Source organism: Ischnura elegans, chromosome 5 (assembly GCF_921293095.1).
Source record: "Ischnura elegans chromosome 5, ioIscEleg1.1, whole genome shotgun sequence".
In the NCBI taxonomy this organism is placed as follows: domain Eukaryota; kingdom Metazoa; phylum Arthropoda; class Insecta; order Odonata; family Coenagrionidae; genus Ischnura; species Ischnura elegans.
In genome coordinates this window covers 73467015-73486218 of record NC_060250.1, presented here as the reverse complement: position 1 = coordinate 73486218, position 19204 = coordinate 73467015, and the positions used below count along the sequence as shown (strand labels likewise).

The window sequence follows — 19204 nt, the reverse complement described above, 5'->3', positions numbered from 1 at the left end:
AACCATCACCCGTGACCCGACTGACAGTATTGCAAGGAAGACATCTGCTCTACTTAAGAAGTCAATCCCAGCATCGGAGGATACAAAAACCTTATACCACCGGCCTCAGTTCCACCCAGGCTGTACGGCCTGCCCAAGGTGCACAAGGAAGGCGTTCCCTTACGGCCCATTGTGAGCGCAATAGGATCTCCGATGTATAACCTGGCGAGACATCTTACAAGTCTTCTGTCCCCCTTCGTGGGCCGGTGTAATCACCACGTTAAGAACTCCGCAGAATTCGTCCGGACCCTAAAAACAATTCAGATTGAAGAACAGGAGATGCTACTGAGCCTTGATGTCGTTTCGCTTTTCACCAGAGTCCCAATCAGTGACACATTGAAGCTCCTCGAGGCGAGATTCGACCAGAAGACCGTCGACCTCTTCCAACATGTCCATTCCTCAACGTACTTCCTGAATCAGGGGAAATTCTACGAACAGAAGGAAGGAGTACCCATGGGTTAATTCCACGGGAATCCGCGGGAAGGATTCGGATCCGCTACGTGGCCTCGTCTGTCTTTCCCGAGTTTTATTCCCGGGGGGCATGCTCAACACAGAGTACATTTTAGAGACATTGTCACTCTGGCGTCGCCAGGTTATCCGTCGGAGATCCTATTGCGCTCACAATGGGCCGTAAGGGAACGCCTTCCTTGTGCACCTTGGGAGTGGGAGTACCCCACTGTCACCGGTCATCGCCAATCTATTCATGGAGGACTTTGAGGAACGAGCACTTAAGTTGGCCCCTCTCCGCCCGAATCACTTTTTTAGATACGTGGATGACACATTCATAGTCTGGCCACATGGACCCGAGTCGCTGATGCCATTCCTCGCAAATATGAACAACGTCCACCCCAATATCAAGTTCACCGTGGGGACCGAAAAGGACAACCGGCTGCCCTTCCTAGACATCCTAATTGAACGAAGGGCCGACGGCAGCCTGGGACACAGCGTCTATCGAAAACCCACGCACACGGACCCGTACCTCAATGGAAGGAGCCACCACCACCCTGCGCAGAAGAATGGAGTTTTGAGAACTCTCATCCACCGAGCCAAAGCTGTCTCTGACACCGAAAACCTGAAGTCGGGAATCGAGCACCTGAGGACTACCTTCCGCTTAAATGGATTTACAGAGGGAGACATTAAAATGGCCCTAAAAAGTTCCTTAAAGAAAAAAGGAGAAGCCGAAAAACCTAAAGTGAAACCAACTGCGAGAGCCTGTCTACCATATGTCTCTACCGTATCCAACAAAATTGCCAGAATATTAAGGAGGCATAATGTGGAGACAATCCATAAACCACCAGGAAAACTCGAGGCCCTTCTCGGAACCACCAAGGACAAATTGGGATTGAAGACATCGGGAGTCTATCGCATTCCATGTGAATACGACCAAGTGTACATTGGGGAGACCGGACGCACCATTGAAAAATGGCTGAAGGAACACGAGAGATGCATCAGACTGTACTACCTTAATAACTCTGCGGTGGCCGAGCATAGTTTAGAAAATGGACACCGGATAAAATTTCAAGACAGAAATAATATGCCATGCCAACAATTACTGGGACCGTGTCGTAAAGGAAGCAGTGGAAATCAGACTTGAGAAGAGAAAAATGAACAGAGACGCCGGCTTCCACTTGAAAAATCTGAAGGGGGAGAGGACACGCATTGGCCCGACTGTCGACCGATCTGAGCCCACCTGAACCCAATGCGACGGTATATATGACGGACACATCTAGGCTAATCCATTCACCATGAAGACGATGGCAGACTTAGCCTTCGAAACGTCGGTGCAGAAAAACCCTTGTACCCGGCTGGAAACCTGAGAACTCTTCCTTACACAGTATAATTTTAATCCTTATTCCACCGGCCTTTTGCACCCCCCTGCTGTTGCGAAATGCTATAATATTATAATGGACATTTTTCATCAAATAGAGCTTACGTTGATATAAGGTGTAAATAATTTATACAATGTATTATATTTGGGAGACTAAAAATAATAAAATAAATTTTACTAACTAAATATTTTGTGAGTTACAGTAAAAGAATTTTCCTTTCTTTTCTCTTTAGACTCGACTTCATCTTCTCACACAATGATGTTTACCGTAGGCGATCAACTACTCAAATATTTATTTAGAAAGTCTTTCGCAAACCTCGTTTAAAAATAATATTTGCAGGGATTTTAGTCAATACAGAATATTGTCTTTGCTACTTTTCGCAGGAATATTTTGGTGCTTTTAAAGTAATATTATTTTACTAAATGCTGTGGCTAATGCTAAGCCGCATTGTTCGAGTTTAGTTCTTGACTTGGAATAGTTGATTTTTGAACGAAAATTGTAAAGATTTGTTGATATTATTTTAATAATTTTTTATCGTTTTAGACGTCGCGCATGCTATATAAGTTTTCTAATGTCGAAGGGGCTAGTTTGTGTTCTATCTTCATCCAATTTCCGCATTATGATTTCTCATCATTTAAGTGGAGGAACTTTCCCAAACACTTATAAGGCATTTATCCGAGGGTAAGGCTGGTAATCGTGTTTCCAGGAAGAAATCCTTCTCTGGAGACCCATGATGGATCACGGTGGAAGTTATCGATTCCTCACCGATTCCCCAGGCTTAGTCAAGGTCCGAGAATCAGAGTTTTTAATGGCCTCCTTCTCTGGTCTTTCGATTCCAGCAACGCGACAACCCCCAGGGATGAGGCCTTCGCCAAAAAGGAGGACTGGGTGCGTAAAGTACCTTGCGCGTTTCAAGTTTCGGAGGGTCGAAGTGCTTCTCTGGAAACATTTTGTCATGGGAACATTCGTCAAGAGAGTTAGGGTCTCGTTTGTTAGTGCTAGGTCATCATTGGATGAGAGGTTTTAAGCGTGATGACAAGGATTTAGAACCGAAATTAAAAACATGTCTTTTTTATAAAGTTCTATAAAAATAACCCACATAATTCAGTTAAATTATAATGAAATTGACGTTAGAACTTTACATGTGATTAAATTTTTGTGTTCATGGTAAGGGTTAAGTAAAATGTCAAATAGGATGATTTTTAAAATTTGATCGTGTTGACTATGTTTTTGTTAGACTTTTCAATCGTGAAAGTGTATGGTCTAGTTTTTATGTAATGATTTTTCACTGCTGGTTAAAATGAAAAAAAATACTCTGGGCAATGTAATTGCAAGTGTAAACAAAAACAGTGCAATTTCACCGCTACAATTTGATGGAGGTAGTATACCTGCTTAGCGACGAAAGTATTTCAGATACGCCGAATGCATGTATTTCAACTCTAGAAAATTTGGTTGTGGAATTTTCGGGGATAGTAATCGAAGATAATGAGGATGGATGAATGTACGAGTGTGCCAAGAGCACGGTGTTGTTTATATCTCAAGGCATTCTGAGTTGTCTGCAATTGAATTCCCTGGGGAAATGTAAGATTGCTGGTGAGGAGCATTAAATGTATTTTTTCGAACTCATGAGATCGTTTAACAGTTGATCGTAGTGAAAACCTACCAATAGGGCCTTTTGCCCTGCCGATATATCTGCTTTGTGACTGTATCATAGTATCATAGTTAGAAGATGAAATACGATGCTTTGAATATATGTTTTAAGGTTGTTGTCTACTTTAACATATAGTCGTTGCGGTTATCAGCGGAACATCCTTGGCCGGAACAACCTCGATTTTTCATCTCTTTTTTACGTCCAGCCGAACTAATACCTTCCAAGTATTAATTTAATAAAAATAATAATTTAATTCCGAGCTTTGCGATTGAAACCTATATTTTTGAAAAACCATACTAAAAATTTCATGCAATTTTGGAAAAAAATATCCCAAAACTTCAACAATAACAATAAGTAATAACAATAAACTGGAATATAAATTAAATATTCAGAACATTACAAAAGGAGGCACTTACGATATCTGGGCCATACTGTAGAGAATTATGAGGATGATAGAGAAAAAGGTCATGAGAAATGACACATTTGGAAATGAAGCCATGAGAAGAAGACAGAATGAATACTTGTGTTATAAAGATGCATTTAGTGCGGAGAAGATTGGTTTTGCTTTTATTTGAACATGAAATCTTATTTCATGGGTCCAAGGGGTAAGGGAAGGAAGATGGTTGCAGCCGGGGAGATTTCTATGGTATATAAAAGATGTGAGTAAAAGAATTCATTCGAGATTCGGAGAATTAGCTATGGGTTGGAGGAGAACAATCGGTTGAAAGCTGCTATTAGAAATTGTGTATCGCATTGATGAAATTGATGTGGCAGCAGTCGAGGATATATTAAAAAATATGGTCATGGATTGGTGCCTACGAGGAATGAAAATAATAGTTTACTATACGTTTACAAGTCTGAATGGCTTCTTCTTCGACTGCACTAAGAAATGGGTACTATCTGTAAAAATCTTCTGGGAGTGTGGGTATAGATGAATGGGATGCCAAGGAGGATGTGATATAACTACATGATTAATTCTGTGGTGAAATTGAACTGTAGTGGGGAAGGTGAGTAGTCTTTGGCACCACATCATTCAGTAATGAGGAGTGCGTATTGCATATCTTACCTAATTTAAACGGGCCGTTTATGGTTAAATATACTTTCAGGCATTACTGACAGTCAATGCGCAATTCAGATTGAAGTTAAAGCAAAGGAATTTTGTTAATGCAGTTATGGCTACGATTGATGCAATTATATGCATTCGATTGATGCATTTGATACTTGCATTTTGCAGTGTAATTATTGTAGCTACGGAAATTTAATTTATATAATGTATTTGGACGAAAATATATTATTTCTACATAACTTAAACGACTTTTTAGGTAATTTTTGGGTATTCGAACTACATATTGGCAGAAGAGTCAAACACACGTGACGTAAACATGTGTCAATCTCTTTTACTCACCCGCTTGAAATACGCAATAGTTGATTGACTCGTTTATATGTACTAGCTGTGTCTGTTTTATTTTATGTAATTCTCTAACAGCAATGGGATTCACCATCAATATGCTCTGTTCGAAGGGGATGAAAATAAATGAATCAAGTTAACGTGACTCTTATTAAATCTATGTTAAACATTTTTTTCCATTTTACGCGTGAACTTAACTGCTCCAGGTTTGTTGAAGATTATTATTCTTCTTGATTTTCTCTACCAATTTCCAATTCTGATGTGATACCTTAAAAATTCAGGTCTCAGCGTTAGAATTGGCGAAAATATTCGGCAGAATGAGAGCGTACTTTCAGGTTCTTAATCGTTTTGCATGCTTTCGGCTATCGTAATGCTACTCCAGGGAAATGGTCACTCCGCCACCCGAATAACTGGCTTTGGAGTTTTCATTTCTATTTAATTGGATTTTTGGACTTCTTTCGTGAAACTGAGGGAAAGGGTAGCTAAGCTCATTTTCCAATATCCCAGCGACTTTCCTCTTACGAACTCGGGGACGCAAGTTTAAGGGTGGTGTGTGATCTCGCCACCCCCATGTTCACTTTCTTCTAAAGGGGATAAGCCGTTTGGCTTGGGCGCTCGCTAGACTCGCTGCACCGCCATCTCCGTTTAGGAGGTTTCTCCAAGAAACGAGGTATGCATCATTTTACAGAAAATTTCAGGATATGGTCCCCTTTTTTATAATAACGTATTTATAAACTGGCTTTGTTGATTGTCATCTTTTCCAAGTCAAATCTTGCAATTCAATTTTAACCCACTTTCCTATGAGATATCAAGCTGGCATTTTTAAAATAACTCAGAACTAAATGATGATGCAGCATTGTGACACTTTAATTATGATTTTCGTATCTCGAATTTTGTTCACAATTTAAAATTAAATTAGGGGAATAGATAAAAAAATGGCCACCAAAGTCCTATGGCTACGCTGCAATAATTTATAGGAGCGAGAATAATGGACAGCCATACAATAAAAATGTTTGCATTAAAGCGTATTGAAAAATTGAACGAACAAAAATTGACAAACAAAAGATGATGAAGGATCAAAATCTATTGCGATGAAAACGTTGCTTTTTATGAAAATTTATTTTTTATATCTCAACTACTGAGGCAGCCATAAAAACAGTCTTTCCATGGCATAATTCCTCGCCTTTTATTTTGAAAATTGCATTTTTATATAGCCTCTTTGCCTGTTTTTTTTTTACCAAGTATTGGAGGAAGCAAAGAATGCAGCAAGAATTCAAGAATATACATGCCATTTCTATCACGAGACGGAGAAAATATTTGCCATACTTTAAAGATAATGGTAAAAATAAGATATAGGCTAATAACCAACTTATTTTTGAGTTATTCGAAAACGAATGCAGTGTTCGAGGTTAAATAACGTCAGTAACGTGAAAACCTTTGAAGCAGTAGTAGACTAAAATACCTTAAAAAGTGTGAACTTGAGGATATGAGGATTTAATCATATACGTTCACTCTTCCTTAAGTCTGATTTTTAACCTCGATAGATATATATCAAGGTGGAACATTTTTTTAACATCATATTAGGAAAGTATTTATTTTGAATCGCGTATTTGCGCACCTACCTCCTGTAGAATGGAAGCTTACTTCATTCGAAGAAGTGTTTTATTTTTTTGTTTTACGTTTTTCTCCTGACGTGATTTCGTTTATCGTGCCGGAAGGAAGTTCGGCAGCTTGGCTGAAGAGCCCTCTTTCGTCGCTGCTGCTTGGATGAGCTAGAAAAAAAATACGGGGGCAAGACGCTTTCGTCGAATATTTCGTTTTTTCCTTATCCAGACTCTCCTTTTTTCATCCTTTGAACGTTTCATGTACCTTTTTTGTTTCTCTATCCGTTCGTATTTTATGCATCTTCTTAATCCGGAATCTGAATATAGTGGTGTAGTTCGTCGGTCCTTGCATAGTTCTTTTATGGATGGATACAAACTGCCTCTACTGTAAGAAGGACTGCGGTGTTTAAGTGAAACGATTTCCGATTAGGAGTCTATTAACCTATTATTACCAATTTTTGCTTCTCAGCAATATAAGAAATGTATAAATTTTCAGCTATATTCAGAAAAGATTTATACTACGTGTTATTTTGTGCTTTAAAGTTTAATGGCGAAATATGTAGTTGCCGCAATTATTATGATAAAGTAGAAAATATTTACATTTATAAAATGAGAAGTTTTGAAATTTAATTTCTCCCAGAAGTAGATCTGAGTTATAAAGGGTTAATGGAAAATTTATCATATATTTCCATGTGGCTGAAAACTTGTAATTCTATTCAACACCTTTCTACTTTCAACACCATTCTAGCTGCGATGAGGGCTACGAGATCTTAATTCTCAGTAGCAGATACTCCTCAAGTAAAATTGAATGAGGTGTCGTAAAAATTATTACATGAGGAGTTTGAAGCCGATTGAATGCCAGTATTAGAGTTTGAGGTTAGTTAAGTTGTATCTTACTGACTGTGGCTAAGTTTCATCTTTAGTCTCTTTACGACATTTGGTTTATTTTGTCGTAATTGCCGAGAAAATATTTGGATCACCCGAGACATAGGTCTATGTCATGGCTAATAATGGTTTTGATACTATTCAGTAACCGGTGATAGTTCTTGGCAAAATATTACAAAATCGCCTAATTTTTATTTTGCCCTTCTCACTAGTTATGAAAACGTAGAACGTTTACTGAAGTTTTCTCATTTAAAATTGTTTGATTATGGTTAGTACGGTGCTTATTAACGAAATACATGCTTTTAAAAAGGGGTGATTTCAGCCAAAGTGCCTTGCAGTTGTCTAACACGGGGTGTTTCATCGATTTTTTACATAACATGCATTTTTTCTTTTTTTATTGCTTTTCCTTGAAAACGGAACAGGCGCTAATCATTCGATTCGCTCCATGACACCTTGATTAGGTCTTGTATATCGTTCCTTTTTTAGCCTCAGTAGACCTTGGGTCATTGAATATATGTTATTTCTACAGGTGATATTAAGTGAAAATACGATATATTGTTAACCTTTTTGCTCACAAAAATAAGATAAGATTAGGCCAAACTTTCGAAGTATAAGTTTTTGTCTCATGTAGCGACAACTACCTTTATTAATTAGACCACCTACGAGGTGAGTTCTTTCTGATCTTCATTTTCATGAAACAGTGTTGTTCACCATTAAATGTCCTCTCCATTAAGTCATAGGGAGGTCTTTCAAATATTGTTGGGCCTCTAATACCCTTTTTTGCCGCCGAACTCATCCACAGGCATGTACCAAACCCCACCAAAACGTTTGAGTCCTGTATTACTGCACCCTTGTCCCCTTTCTCCGGTCGCTATCCAGCCATCGAAATTCAACATATGCCATGTTGCCGTTGCAACCACTCCGGGCCGTTTTTATTTTCCATCGCACGAATGAGAGATTCTCGTTCTTTTCACTGTCGCTAGCCACCCTTTGTTTCCTGTCGTGGCGTGGCCAGTCAGAGTGGAGGCTTATCTTCGCTCTGTAGTCTGTAGGAAGCCGTTGTTGAGGAGACCGGCCTGTCGGTTTGTCGTGGGTTCCAATGTCACCAGGAAAAAAACAGCACAATCGGTTTGTTTTTCTCTTTGCCGGTAATTTTGCTCCCCTTTCATTTCAACGGGGACGAAAATATCGCACGCTTTGTCTGCTTTTTATATCCCCTCGCATGCGACAGTTTTGATACCGCTGCTTTTTGCGGCATCCGTGTTTGCGGGTGTATCTTGGGACTACAAGTTTTTATCGGAATAGATGGAGTGGAGTTATGAATTGACGTTAATTACTGATGCAACAGACAGGACCGGCCAAAATAACGAGGCATTTATGACACCCTATTTTTTACTAACTAAATGTTAGTTTACATTAGTGAATCCTAGAATTTTCATAATCAAATAGCGATTGACATTTTAGCGTATTGTATAAGCTATGAGGGTGAAAATATTCATCTCTATGTGCAGTCTTAAGGTCCTTTTCTTAAAATTTTGCAGAATAAAAGTGAATGATGGAAAATTTCAGTATATTTTGGGAAAATGTCGTATATAAATAATCAATTAACCGTCTCAAATTAACTGCGAATGTTACGGGTTTAAATAGCACGGATTCCACCAGTTCAGTTCGTTTGATATCGGGTACCTAAAATGATTCCAGTAAGACTAAATGCTATTATTATTTCATTGGAGCCCTTTCAAGATGTCAAAATTGTACCAGAAGAAAGCTATTTTCTTAAACCTTGCCGACCAACCTTTCCCTATTTATTATCACCATGAGCCCCAAGTCCTCGAGTATATATACTATAGCTTTATGATTTACCATGGATAATCATATCCCGCAAATACTGGTGTTACACAAAATTAAACGCCTTTCGTGAGTATGTAATCATATTTTTGCACACAATAATCACCTAGACCCGATGTTTGGACAAAATTTTAATGAAGATGATTTTCCTTAAATGGCTCCAATAATCCCAACGACCGATTTTAAATATGTATAGCTGAGACAATGAAACATTTAGAGTAAGTTAGAACTTAAAAATATGTTCAATAAAAATAGTTAAGCTTGGTTTTTTCAGCGGAAGCCTAATGCAGCCTTTATGCTAAAGATCTTAAATATGGCATTAATAGTAATCCCGTGAGTTTTAACTTATCTGCATTGTTTTAAAAGGTTAAAAATACTTTATTAATTTTAATAAATACTGTAAATTCATCACTGTTGTTTTATAAATGGTTTAGCCTTAAAACCAGTTTTTCTTGCACAAAAAGATATCACAAATCCATTACTTTGTCCAGTATTTTCGTACCTTTTCTTACAAGTCGAGAGAAATTATATTTTCGAGGAGAGGATAAGGGTTATGAGCCCTTTCTTGAGAATCGATTCGAGAACTGTAGAATTCTGCGCGTTGAATTAATGAAGGTACCATCCTTCTAATGTAAAACAGTCGGGGAAAGGGTCATCTAAATTCATTGTATTGAACTATATTTGGAGAGCTTTCCCTGAAATTAAGTGGAAAATAACCCCTTCTATTATGCAAAACAAAAGAGCTTCTTCGATATTAAAAGAGGACGAACAACTGTCTTTGTTGTCTTTAATTAATTCTTGCCCAACGCGTGAATGGGAAGCAATAAATCAAGGAGTTAGCGGGAATTATTTTTGGCTTCATTTTGATCCAGCATTTATAAGGAGCAGATGATGAAAGCTTTCAAGGAAAGCGGTTAAGGCGTCGATATATATTTTGGGAGAGCTCTTCTCAAAGCTTCCTTGATGCGAAATTAAAGTTGAAGAAAATAATGTATTGAGTACCAAGGGGAGAAATTCTCGCTGCGAATATGTATACGTGTACCTATTTCTTTCATAGTTTGCGGTTGATGGAGTTATATAACCGTCCATGTTTTTAATCATGATTGAATGAAGGTGGCTTGGAATATGTGTTCAATAACATTTCTCAATCTAAAAATAATTTTGGGCAGAAGTGTATCGCCTATTAAATACCATAGGAAGGGAATGGTAACGCACCGTGAAGCCTATGGCAATAATACCCTTCTTGGAGCCGTTTTACACGTTTTTTCGAGCCGTATTTCCAAAATTTGAGGTGTGTACGAAGGTGCAGTCGGAATTGCGTCGTGTAAAGCGGTGTATTGCTAGAACACATGCGAGAATGCGTGAATTTGAGATGGCAAAGTAGCCCCTGTTCTAATTTAGTTCATGCATTCGCGCAATTCCACGCCATTTTAGAAATTAATGCAGTTCTAACCTGCGCAATTCCGTTCCCCGCGTAAAACGGCCTATAACCATTGTCTTCTGCAAAAATGACGTTAGTTCGTCTAATTTTATTCGCTGTATGTCCTGTTATTGTGCAAAGGCTCACAAAGAGGCTGTAAAGTTTTGGCGTTTGAACGGGACTTTTGGTAAAACCCTCGCCGTAACTAAGCAATGTTTCTGCAGAAATTAATACTGTAAACAAGTGATGTAGAAATTCTTTCCTATGAGGCTTTTTACCTTCTTCTGCCAACTATTCATTGAAATTGTTTTGATCACATTATAAGATAATCAATAGAGTGGTTGTCAAAATAATAACTTACAAACGTTTTCATGTGCCTCAGATTTTTATTTACTGACCAAGATATTGGCAAACTCCAACAATTTCTAGGTGCTATCTGCCCTAAAGTTAATTTAGAGAGTTTTCGCAGAGGGAGAGCTGAATTAATTATTTAAAAACCCACGGATACTATGAACTTTGAAATTTGCTAAGAGATACTCGTGAAGAAAATTAAATTCTCTTTCCTATTCTAAATTAAATTTAATTATTACACGTGAGTTACGCTTGAATTGTTAGGGGAAGAGGAATAAAATTAGAATTTTACTCATGAAAAAAGAAAATATATTTCATATCCTCTTGCACTGGCAAGCAATTCTTCATTCCGCGGCCGGTGGCTTAAAAGAGATCTTCCCTTTCACCTGTATTTTAATCAAAGTAGGAAAGCTGAGGTCGGAGCTTGTTTACTATTGGAATGCAATGTTATTTTTTCGTCGCGGTTCCAGTTTACAGCTTCAAATCCTTACCGCCCATGGGACCTCAAAGTTATGCCATATGTTTCACGCCCCTGATTGAATGGGTGTCACCGAAAGAAAAAGTAGCGCAAAGCATTATTTCCACGGTATTCGGATTTCTTTGGTAGTTTCCTACGCGAAAGAAATATTTTTCATCCACGAAAAGTTAGTAGTAAAACTCTGAACTACATATTATTCTGAGAAAATAATTTTTGTTTAGTAACGTGAAGATAATCTGCAATTAAAATAAATTCGCATGACGGAATTTTTGAGAAGATAGTACTGGTAATAAAAGAGAATGATAGTGATATATGGCCATGGATGTAAGAAGTAGCACTTTCTAAAGCCAAAATCATGCTTAGTGTTCCTAATGCCTAATACAATTAGTGACCACATTGTTTTTGTTTGTGAAAATAAATAGGCGCATTTTTTGATATTTTACACCTGAAAAATTCCCAGTAATTTTAGGATTCACCTAATACAATTAAATACCAATTGACGCTTTGAAAAAGTGGAAATAAATCGTATTTTAACGGTGGCATTCTTCGAAAATTGGTGAATAACCTATCATTATAAACATGGAATCGTTACCAAAACTACTGACTCATATAAAAATTCCTGATGAATTCTAACATATAGAAGAATATTTAAAGTTTATCTGCTTATTGATCATTAATACAGTGGTTATCATAATGATAACTAACACACGTTTGCATTGACCTCAGACTTAAATTCTTCACTTGCTAAGACAAGGATAAACTGTGTCAATTTCTTGGTTCTAGGAAATTTGTAGTGGATTCAGATATTCTTTTATGAGGAGGAGCTGAATTTATTACTTTGCCATGAAATGATGAAATTTTGAAAAGGCATTCTACGCCTAAAAATAATGATTTTAACTTTTACGTTCCAGGAGGAAATTTTGGTATTTTTGACCAGCTCGAGGAAGGATTCCATTTCTTTTCCCCGTAGAAATTCGTCCCTGCTTTCTTCGAATTCTTCCCTGCTTTCTTACCGTGCAGGAAATATGACCGGGAATGAATCACAATTTCCTCCCTTTCCTCGGCACGGCGCGGCCCCGGAAGGTTTTAGCCCGCGAGGAAGCGGGTGATCTCCGGCGTTTTCCCTCGGAATCATCGGGACCTCTCCGGGGCGGCAATGTCAGATCCAGTACAAATCCTTTGCTTTTCCTTCCCGACCTAATCCCAGCACATTCCGGGTCAGCTTTTTTTCCAATGTTGAATCCCACCTCTTCGTCTTTCTTTTTCAACTGTCAAGCCGAACTTTGGAACTCATTTTTCCACGCCTATCCTCTCGCAGTTGGCCGGTCACTTTTTTTTTTCTTTGGCCCCCTTGCCTTAAAATTTATTCTTATCGGATCGGCTCCGCCTACAAGGAAGGCTTTTTTTTAGCGTTCGACGTTCAAAAGTGGAGAGTATGTCAAGAATCCTCACCTTTCCCGTTAGATGTCAGCGTGTGCCCTCGTGTGTCCTGGGATGGATCGCTCGCAGGTTTTTCCTAAACGCCTTTTTGCTGCCCAAGTGATATATATCCGCGCCCCTGAATTTTACCGGAAGATTTTCGATTGAATTAACAGCTCCCAATGGAAGGAACCGATGTCAAAAAGCGTGTATCCATGATTTGACGACACCTAACTAATCGAGGTGTTGGATGTGTGGATTTTGGTTGGTTTTACATCTATAGAAGGAGTTTGGAATGATAATATCATAAAAATCGCCATCATAGTCTTATAACGGTAATAATCTCACCATTATACAGGAAAAATTTAAAGCACCGCATGAGCGTTGTATTGGAACCACTGGTCACTTTGCTTCTTCTCATCTGTTGAATTTCGATACTTCCACTGCAAAAACCACGAATATCACAAATGAGGATCATTCCGTCGGTCTCTTAATTGTTGTCAACCACCGCGCATATAAATGGCTTTTATCGCCGATGGACAAATTGATCCGAGTTTCACGGGGAAATAAGGTATCATTAGGGATATCAACCGAAATTTATATACTTGATGTGATTTATCAAACTCATTGATTTTCAATGCTATTCCTCGCAATGTCAAAATTGTATTAGCAAAATAATGGGAAAAAGTGGATCGCATTGCACTCATTACCACGCAGCGGATATTTTTGAATACCTAATAACACGTTCACCTCTAGCGGTACCTATTGGTACCAGCTGGTAGTGCAGTGCTAAACGTAAAGTTTTTGTCATTTATCTTAATTTATTAGGGTTTGTGAGAGTTTAAAATTGATAAGAATATTTTTAATGACATTTTTCCGCAATTTTTCCATTTAAATGCTGTAATTGTCGCATTTAGAGCCGTTTGAAAATTGAGAATTATCAGCTAGCCCAAAAAAAACGGAATTTTTAGAGCGAGCATTTCGATTTTCTTTTCTCACGCCTTATGTACTGTAAATACAAAGGTTTTATTATGTAATTATAATTAATATAACATGTAGGTATATCTCATATAAAGAATGGTTCTTTGATGTGAGCCTAATATTTGGGATGTTATGATGCAAAACATTTTGGTGGCTACTCGTAACGCGTAGGTATTAGTGGTAAAAAAATAAATTCTGCTCCTAATGACTCAGAACTTCATTGAAATTTACATACATGATTACCACAAAAATCGCAGAAACATTTTGAGTAAGGCGTTACCGGGTTAAAACACGACCGGAGAGGTAAAAGAAATCAGCCTTCTATGGGATGGAACTGGGCCTCCTCCTTGGCAAAAATGCTCAACAACCGCCCACCGAATCAAATCCCCTCATAAAGTAGCCCAACAATACGAATGCGCTCATCTGGTAGTATCCGGGGCATAAACGCTCACCTTCAAAGCTTGGAGAATTGGAGGTGAGCGTTTATTCTTAATGCCATCTGAGAGCATTCGGATTGTTGGGCTAGTACTAGATGAGCGGATTTGATTTGGTGGGCGACTGTTGAGCGTTCGTGCAGTGGAGGTATCGATTTAACCTCATTTATTGCTATTAGTTAGGGTCATAGTTTGGTCTTATTTTATGTTTTTTTCAAACATTGGATCATTTTCACTACTTCTTTGTTTATTTTTGCCGTAGACGAAAGCCTATATGTGGGAATATTACGAATGAGGTACAGAAAGATATGAAAATTACCAATTGGTTAACTGCTTTTAAACAATGTAAAATGATCAATGACGATGAAAGTATGAATGGTGATAATCTATCATGTTATCACTGTCGCGTTTGTTAATAAATGAGGTTGAAAATCTATTTTATAGAAGTTCATGGAATTTTTCACGATACACGAGAGGATAAATTGTAAATCGAGTGGTGGGCCATCAAGCAATCCAGTTGAATCCTTAGTTGCGAAACTTGAACCCTGAAGGGCTAAGCCTTCTGCTGACGGGCACCTTCGTTCAATAAACTACCCACAAGAAGTAGGATGAGTCGACGAGCTCTGAAGAGAATTTGATCTTCTCAAGTTTATAACTTTTTTCAATTTAGGGAGATTAACGTGCGACGTTCCTCCGCCGAGACACTCTTGTGGTGCAATGGGGCATTTAGTGTTATTCGATGAGGAATGTGTTGGTGAATTAATGAAACGAGCCTAAGGCGAGAGGCATTCCATTTTCTTCTACCTTAGTAATGCATTGCTGATTTTTTACATGATTATTCAAACTTCATTGACGAAGCGCTAACGCTTCTAACTAAGCTCCGGTGGAACAGGGTTCGAATCCCGTCCGTGGCAAAGATTATTCAGATGTTTCTCGATCCTTACTTGAGTGGTTAATGGAGGGCAAGAATCATGAGGGTTCAAGGCGAACCCTCTTGAGGGTACAACGCACCGGGGCCGGGACCCATGCCCGAGGCTTATACGCCCGATCACCCGGGGAGGAGCTGGAGAGGAAGGGAAAAGGATAGAGGCGCCGCCGCGTTGGGAGCCCGCCGACGCCTCTGGGAATGGATAGGAGCGGAAGGGAGGGACGGGGAAAAACACCTTAACGCTATAGAAGCGAAAAGGGCCCACTAAATAGCGAAACCAAGCATACGCAATTAATTTTCTACCAATTCTAGTAGATTTTCCTATGAGGAAGAAAAATCTATCGATCGAATCGGTAGATTAAATGGAGGGCATTTCAAGTACAGCTTTTCGTCCGTCGGATGGGACGTCAAGTCATAGTTAGCTTGGCACCTTTCGTTAAGAGCAGGCTAATACTACGCCGGGTTTCTCTTCACCCTTTCCGTCTTACCTTTCTCTAATGGCGCGAATGATCTTGAGGGGAATCCATTAATTACGCGAGGCGTTCACGGAGGGGGGAGTAATCCTGGCAAGTATCACGTTATTTTTTTCCGCAAGAATCAGTGTGAAATGTGATTATAGATTACGATCTTAGTAATCTTAAATAATTGCCTAAACGTTTCGTAAATAAAAATAATTAAAAAATTGTTATTAAAAAAAACAAATTAAATGAAGCTCAAATTAAGGTATTTACACTGAAAAGTCGCGTGAGATTAAAGCGTAGGGGACGAGACAAATCTCACGATATCTCATCGAGGGGATAAGGTGGTTCAAAAATCGCCAAAATTACCTCGCGTAATTTTGGACGCCTCCTTACTCTCGGTCGCCTCCTCCAAATACAATATTATATTTAACGCAGATTTTGTGCAATTTACGGTGTTTTATGGATTCAGTATTTCATTGCAACTGGGTTTGATAGCACGAAAAAATCATCCATGCACCATTTTCTACTGTGGCGTACCTGTATCACAACGATACTTTTTGCGTCCTTCGCAACCGCGAGCCTTTTCAATGGGTTGTGTTGCTGATGGCCGTGTTCGGATTGAGTTCTCGTGTGATTGGACGGCGGCAGCTGTCCTGCAAACCGTCTCCCGGTCTCATCGGGACGCTTCAATCCCTCAGGTGCACACGTCGCAATGGCAGAGGCTCTGGGAAACTGTCCTCGGCTAGTTGACGAGACGTGCGGAGGAAGTCGATGCGACAAATTTCCATTCGAAGGCCATTCGATCCGAGGGTCTGTTCTTTTTAAAAATCTGGAACGCGGAGCTTTCTCCGTAATCCACGGCTGCGGATTCAGCCATTACGGTCACGCTAATTGGGCAGCTAATCCTACACATTATCTCTGGTCATCTTTCACATTGATGCCTCTTTTGAAAATCCCTTAAGCCTGGGATGTCGGTTGCATATTTAACGCTTTTTACTGAAAATGATATATTTTCCCTCCTAAAATCGATTTTTAAACTCCTCTTTATGCAGACTTCTTTGTTGTGATCCAAATTCTCTATTAGTTTTAAACTATTGCGTCCTACTGTTTGTCGCAGGATCGTATGAAGTCAAGAATCAACATTAACTTTCAATAAATGCCTTAAGATCTTGGTGCTTATCCCCTGGAAATAATTTTTCAGTATGTTTGTTTAACTCATAACTTTTTTTTACCGAAATATTTGTCTAATTTAGTGATAAGTGTTTATGTAATGATGATTTCAATTTTTGACATGAAATAGAGAATACTGCTTTCTTATCGCATTTATTACCTAGGCTCAAAACTATGTATTTGCGCTATTAATTTTGATTTTCACTATTTCGAAAATGACTCATTGTTTTTTAACTTATCACTCACTCTAAATCACGCTATATATTTTGGAGAATTACTTGCGTTTTCTTTTATTTTTCCTTATTTTTAAGAGGTCAATTTCTATAGATTATTCTGATAATGGTGTCAAAGGCATGTGATATTTTTACATGGTTAATGGTAAGTTAATCTCAATATGTAAACGAAAAAAGAGATCATTGCTTTCGTATCTTTGACTTCCATTTTAGAATAAAGGTGAACATTTCCATGGTATCTTTCATTAAATAAATTTGATAATTTCGGCATCTAATAGGTGATATGATACATTCAGTTTTTGTCTCAGAAAGAGTGCGCTGTCCTAATATCGTTGCAAATCATTGCGATCTGATATGCACGAAGTATATCCATTTATTTAGAGGATAAAGACATACAATATATTTTCATATAATGATAAAATAATCTCAATTTTTAAACATAAAATAGGGATAACTGCTTTCGTATCTGTATGTTCTATTTTAGAATAAAGGCAAACACTTCTTAATTATACTTCATAAAGTAAACGTGATAAATTGGTCATCTAAAAGGTGATGCGTGATATCCAGTTTTTGTTACCGAAAGAATGCTCTACCTCAATATGATTGCAAATCATCGCGATCTGATATGTAACAAACGTCTCGAATTATTCCCAGTTCTCATCTGTATTCGAATTTTGGTCATATCCGTCGGAATTTTTACGAGCGAAGATTTGCCTCGAGAACGCCATTGTTCAGAAAGTAGTGTAGGCCCCGGACGAGACCGGATTCAGGAAGAAATCATGTTGGGATTGCGATTTCATATTTTTTCCTCCCCGGTCTTTCTCTTGCCAAGAGGAAAAGATCGTTTCCTTTATCTCGGTAACCTCCTCCTCTTCCCGTCCCCTGCATTAATTGGTATTCACCGCATATACATTTTTATCGCTTGTGGGTTTTTTTCTTCTTATTTTTCAACATTCATAACTCTGACTCCGTGCGCTTAAAATTTGTAATTGCCCTGCGCGCGGTCCTTTTCTCTTGGTGTTTTTACAACCATCTTCCCTTCTCTTTGTGCTCTTCCTCTCGTAAGGGTAAGAAATTAGGTCAAGGAAATCCGAATGCGACAACTCGTTAATATCCAAGACAGTGAACTCGTACCAAAATTCTCCTAACCCACTGTTTCCGGAAGTTTTTTTTTTGGTGAATTACTCGAGGAATTTTAAATTTCGCGGAAAAAAATATTTTTTTTTCTTCTTTAGTGCCCCGGTGCAAAACTTAATTCTTCCCGCTCCTCATGTTGATTCAGCCCGAATAACAGGATTATGGCCTGAGCGAAACGCGCGGACTTGGATTTAGAAATTTTAGCTACGTTTTCCGGGTTTGTACTTTTTTAGGCGTGCCCACAATTTATGCTGTATCTACTTCTTTTGTTGTTCCTTGTTCCTTCGTGGAGTTTCTTGCTGTTTTAACGGCACAGTTCGTTCATTTTCATTTTTCTTTAAGTCACTGATTACGATAGGTTTCCGTAGAACACTTAAAATTTATTCTGGAAGGCTCTCTTTCCTTCAAGCACCTGTACAATTCATTATAAAGCCTACTTCCTTTCATACTATCTAAAAATCCAATACCTACTCTTCCTTCCTTTCCCTTATTTTCCCAAAATTCTACCCTCTAACTCAGTTTTCAACATCCTCTGCCCATTAAGTACTCCTTCTAGCCATACTTTCTGTCTCCTCCGTATCTAATTCATTAGATGCCTCATTTCCAGCACTTCGTCCTTCCTCCTCTCCTCTATCCACTTCATTTTCTCCATTCTTCTCCACACCCACATCTCGAATGCCTCCAGTATTCTCTCTTCCTCCTTCCTCAATGTCCACGTTTCCGCACCGTAAAGCGCTACTCTCCCTAACAGACTCTTCACTAACCTTTTTTTTAAACTCTTACATAGCGATCCTCTCATGAACTCCTCATCCTGTTCATGAACGCCTCCATTTCTGACGCAATTCTCTTCTTAATGTCCTTACTGTTGTATCCGTTTGCCTCAAATTTGGTGCCCAAATATTTGAAATAATCTTTCCGCTATGTGCAT

The 19204-nt window shown here is 38.6% G+C and overlaps 1 protein-coding gene across 1 annotated transcript; it reads left to right on the top strand.

Annotated features, from left to right (window-relative positions):
- Positions 1-871: 871 nt before the first annotated feature.
- LOC124159718 lies at positions 872-1633 on the top strand. The gene has a single exon (XM_046535629.1). The coding sequence runs from the start codon at positions 872-874 to the stop codon at positions 1631-1633; it is 762 nt and encodes a 253-aa protein (XP_046391585.1).
- Positions 1634-19204: the final 17571 nt, after the last annotated feature.

Coding starts and splice junctions, on each gene's coding strand:
- LOC124159718 (XM_046535629.1), top strand. CDS start 872: ATGAACAACGTCCACCCCAATATCAAGTTCACCGTGGGGACCGAAAAG.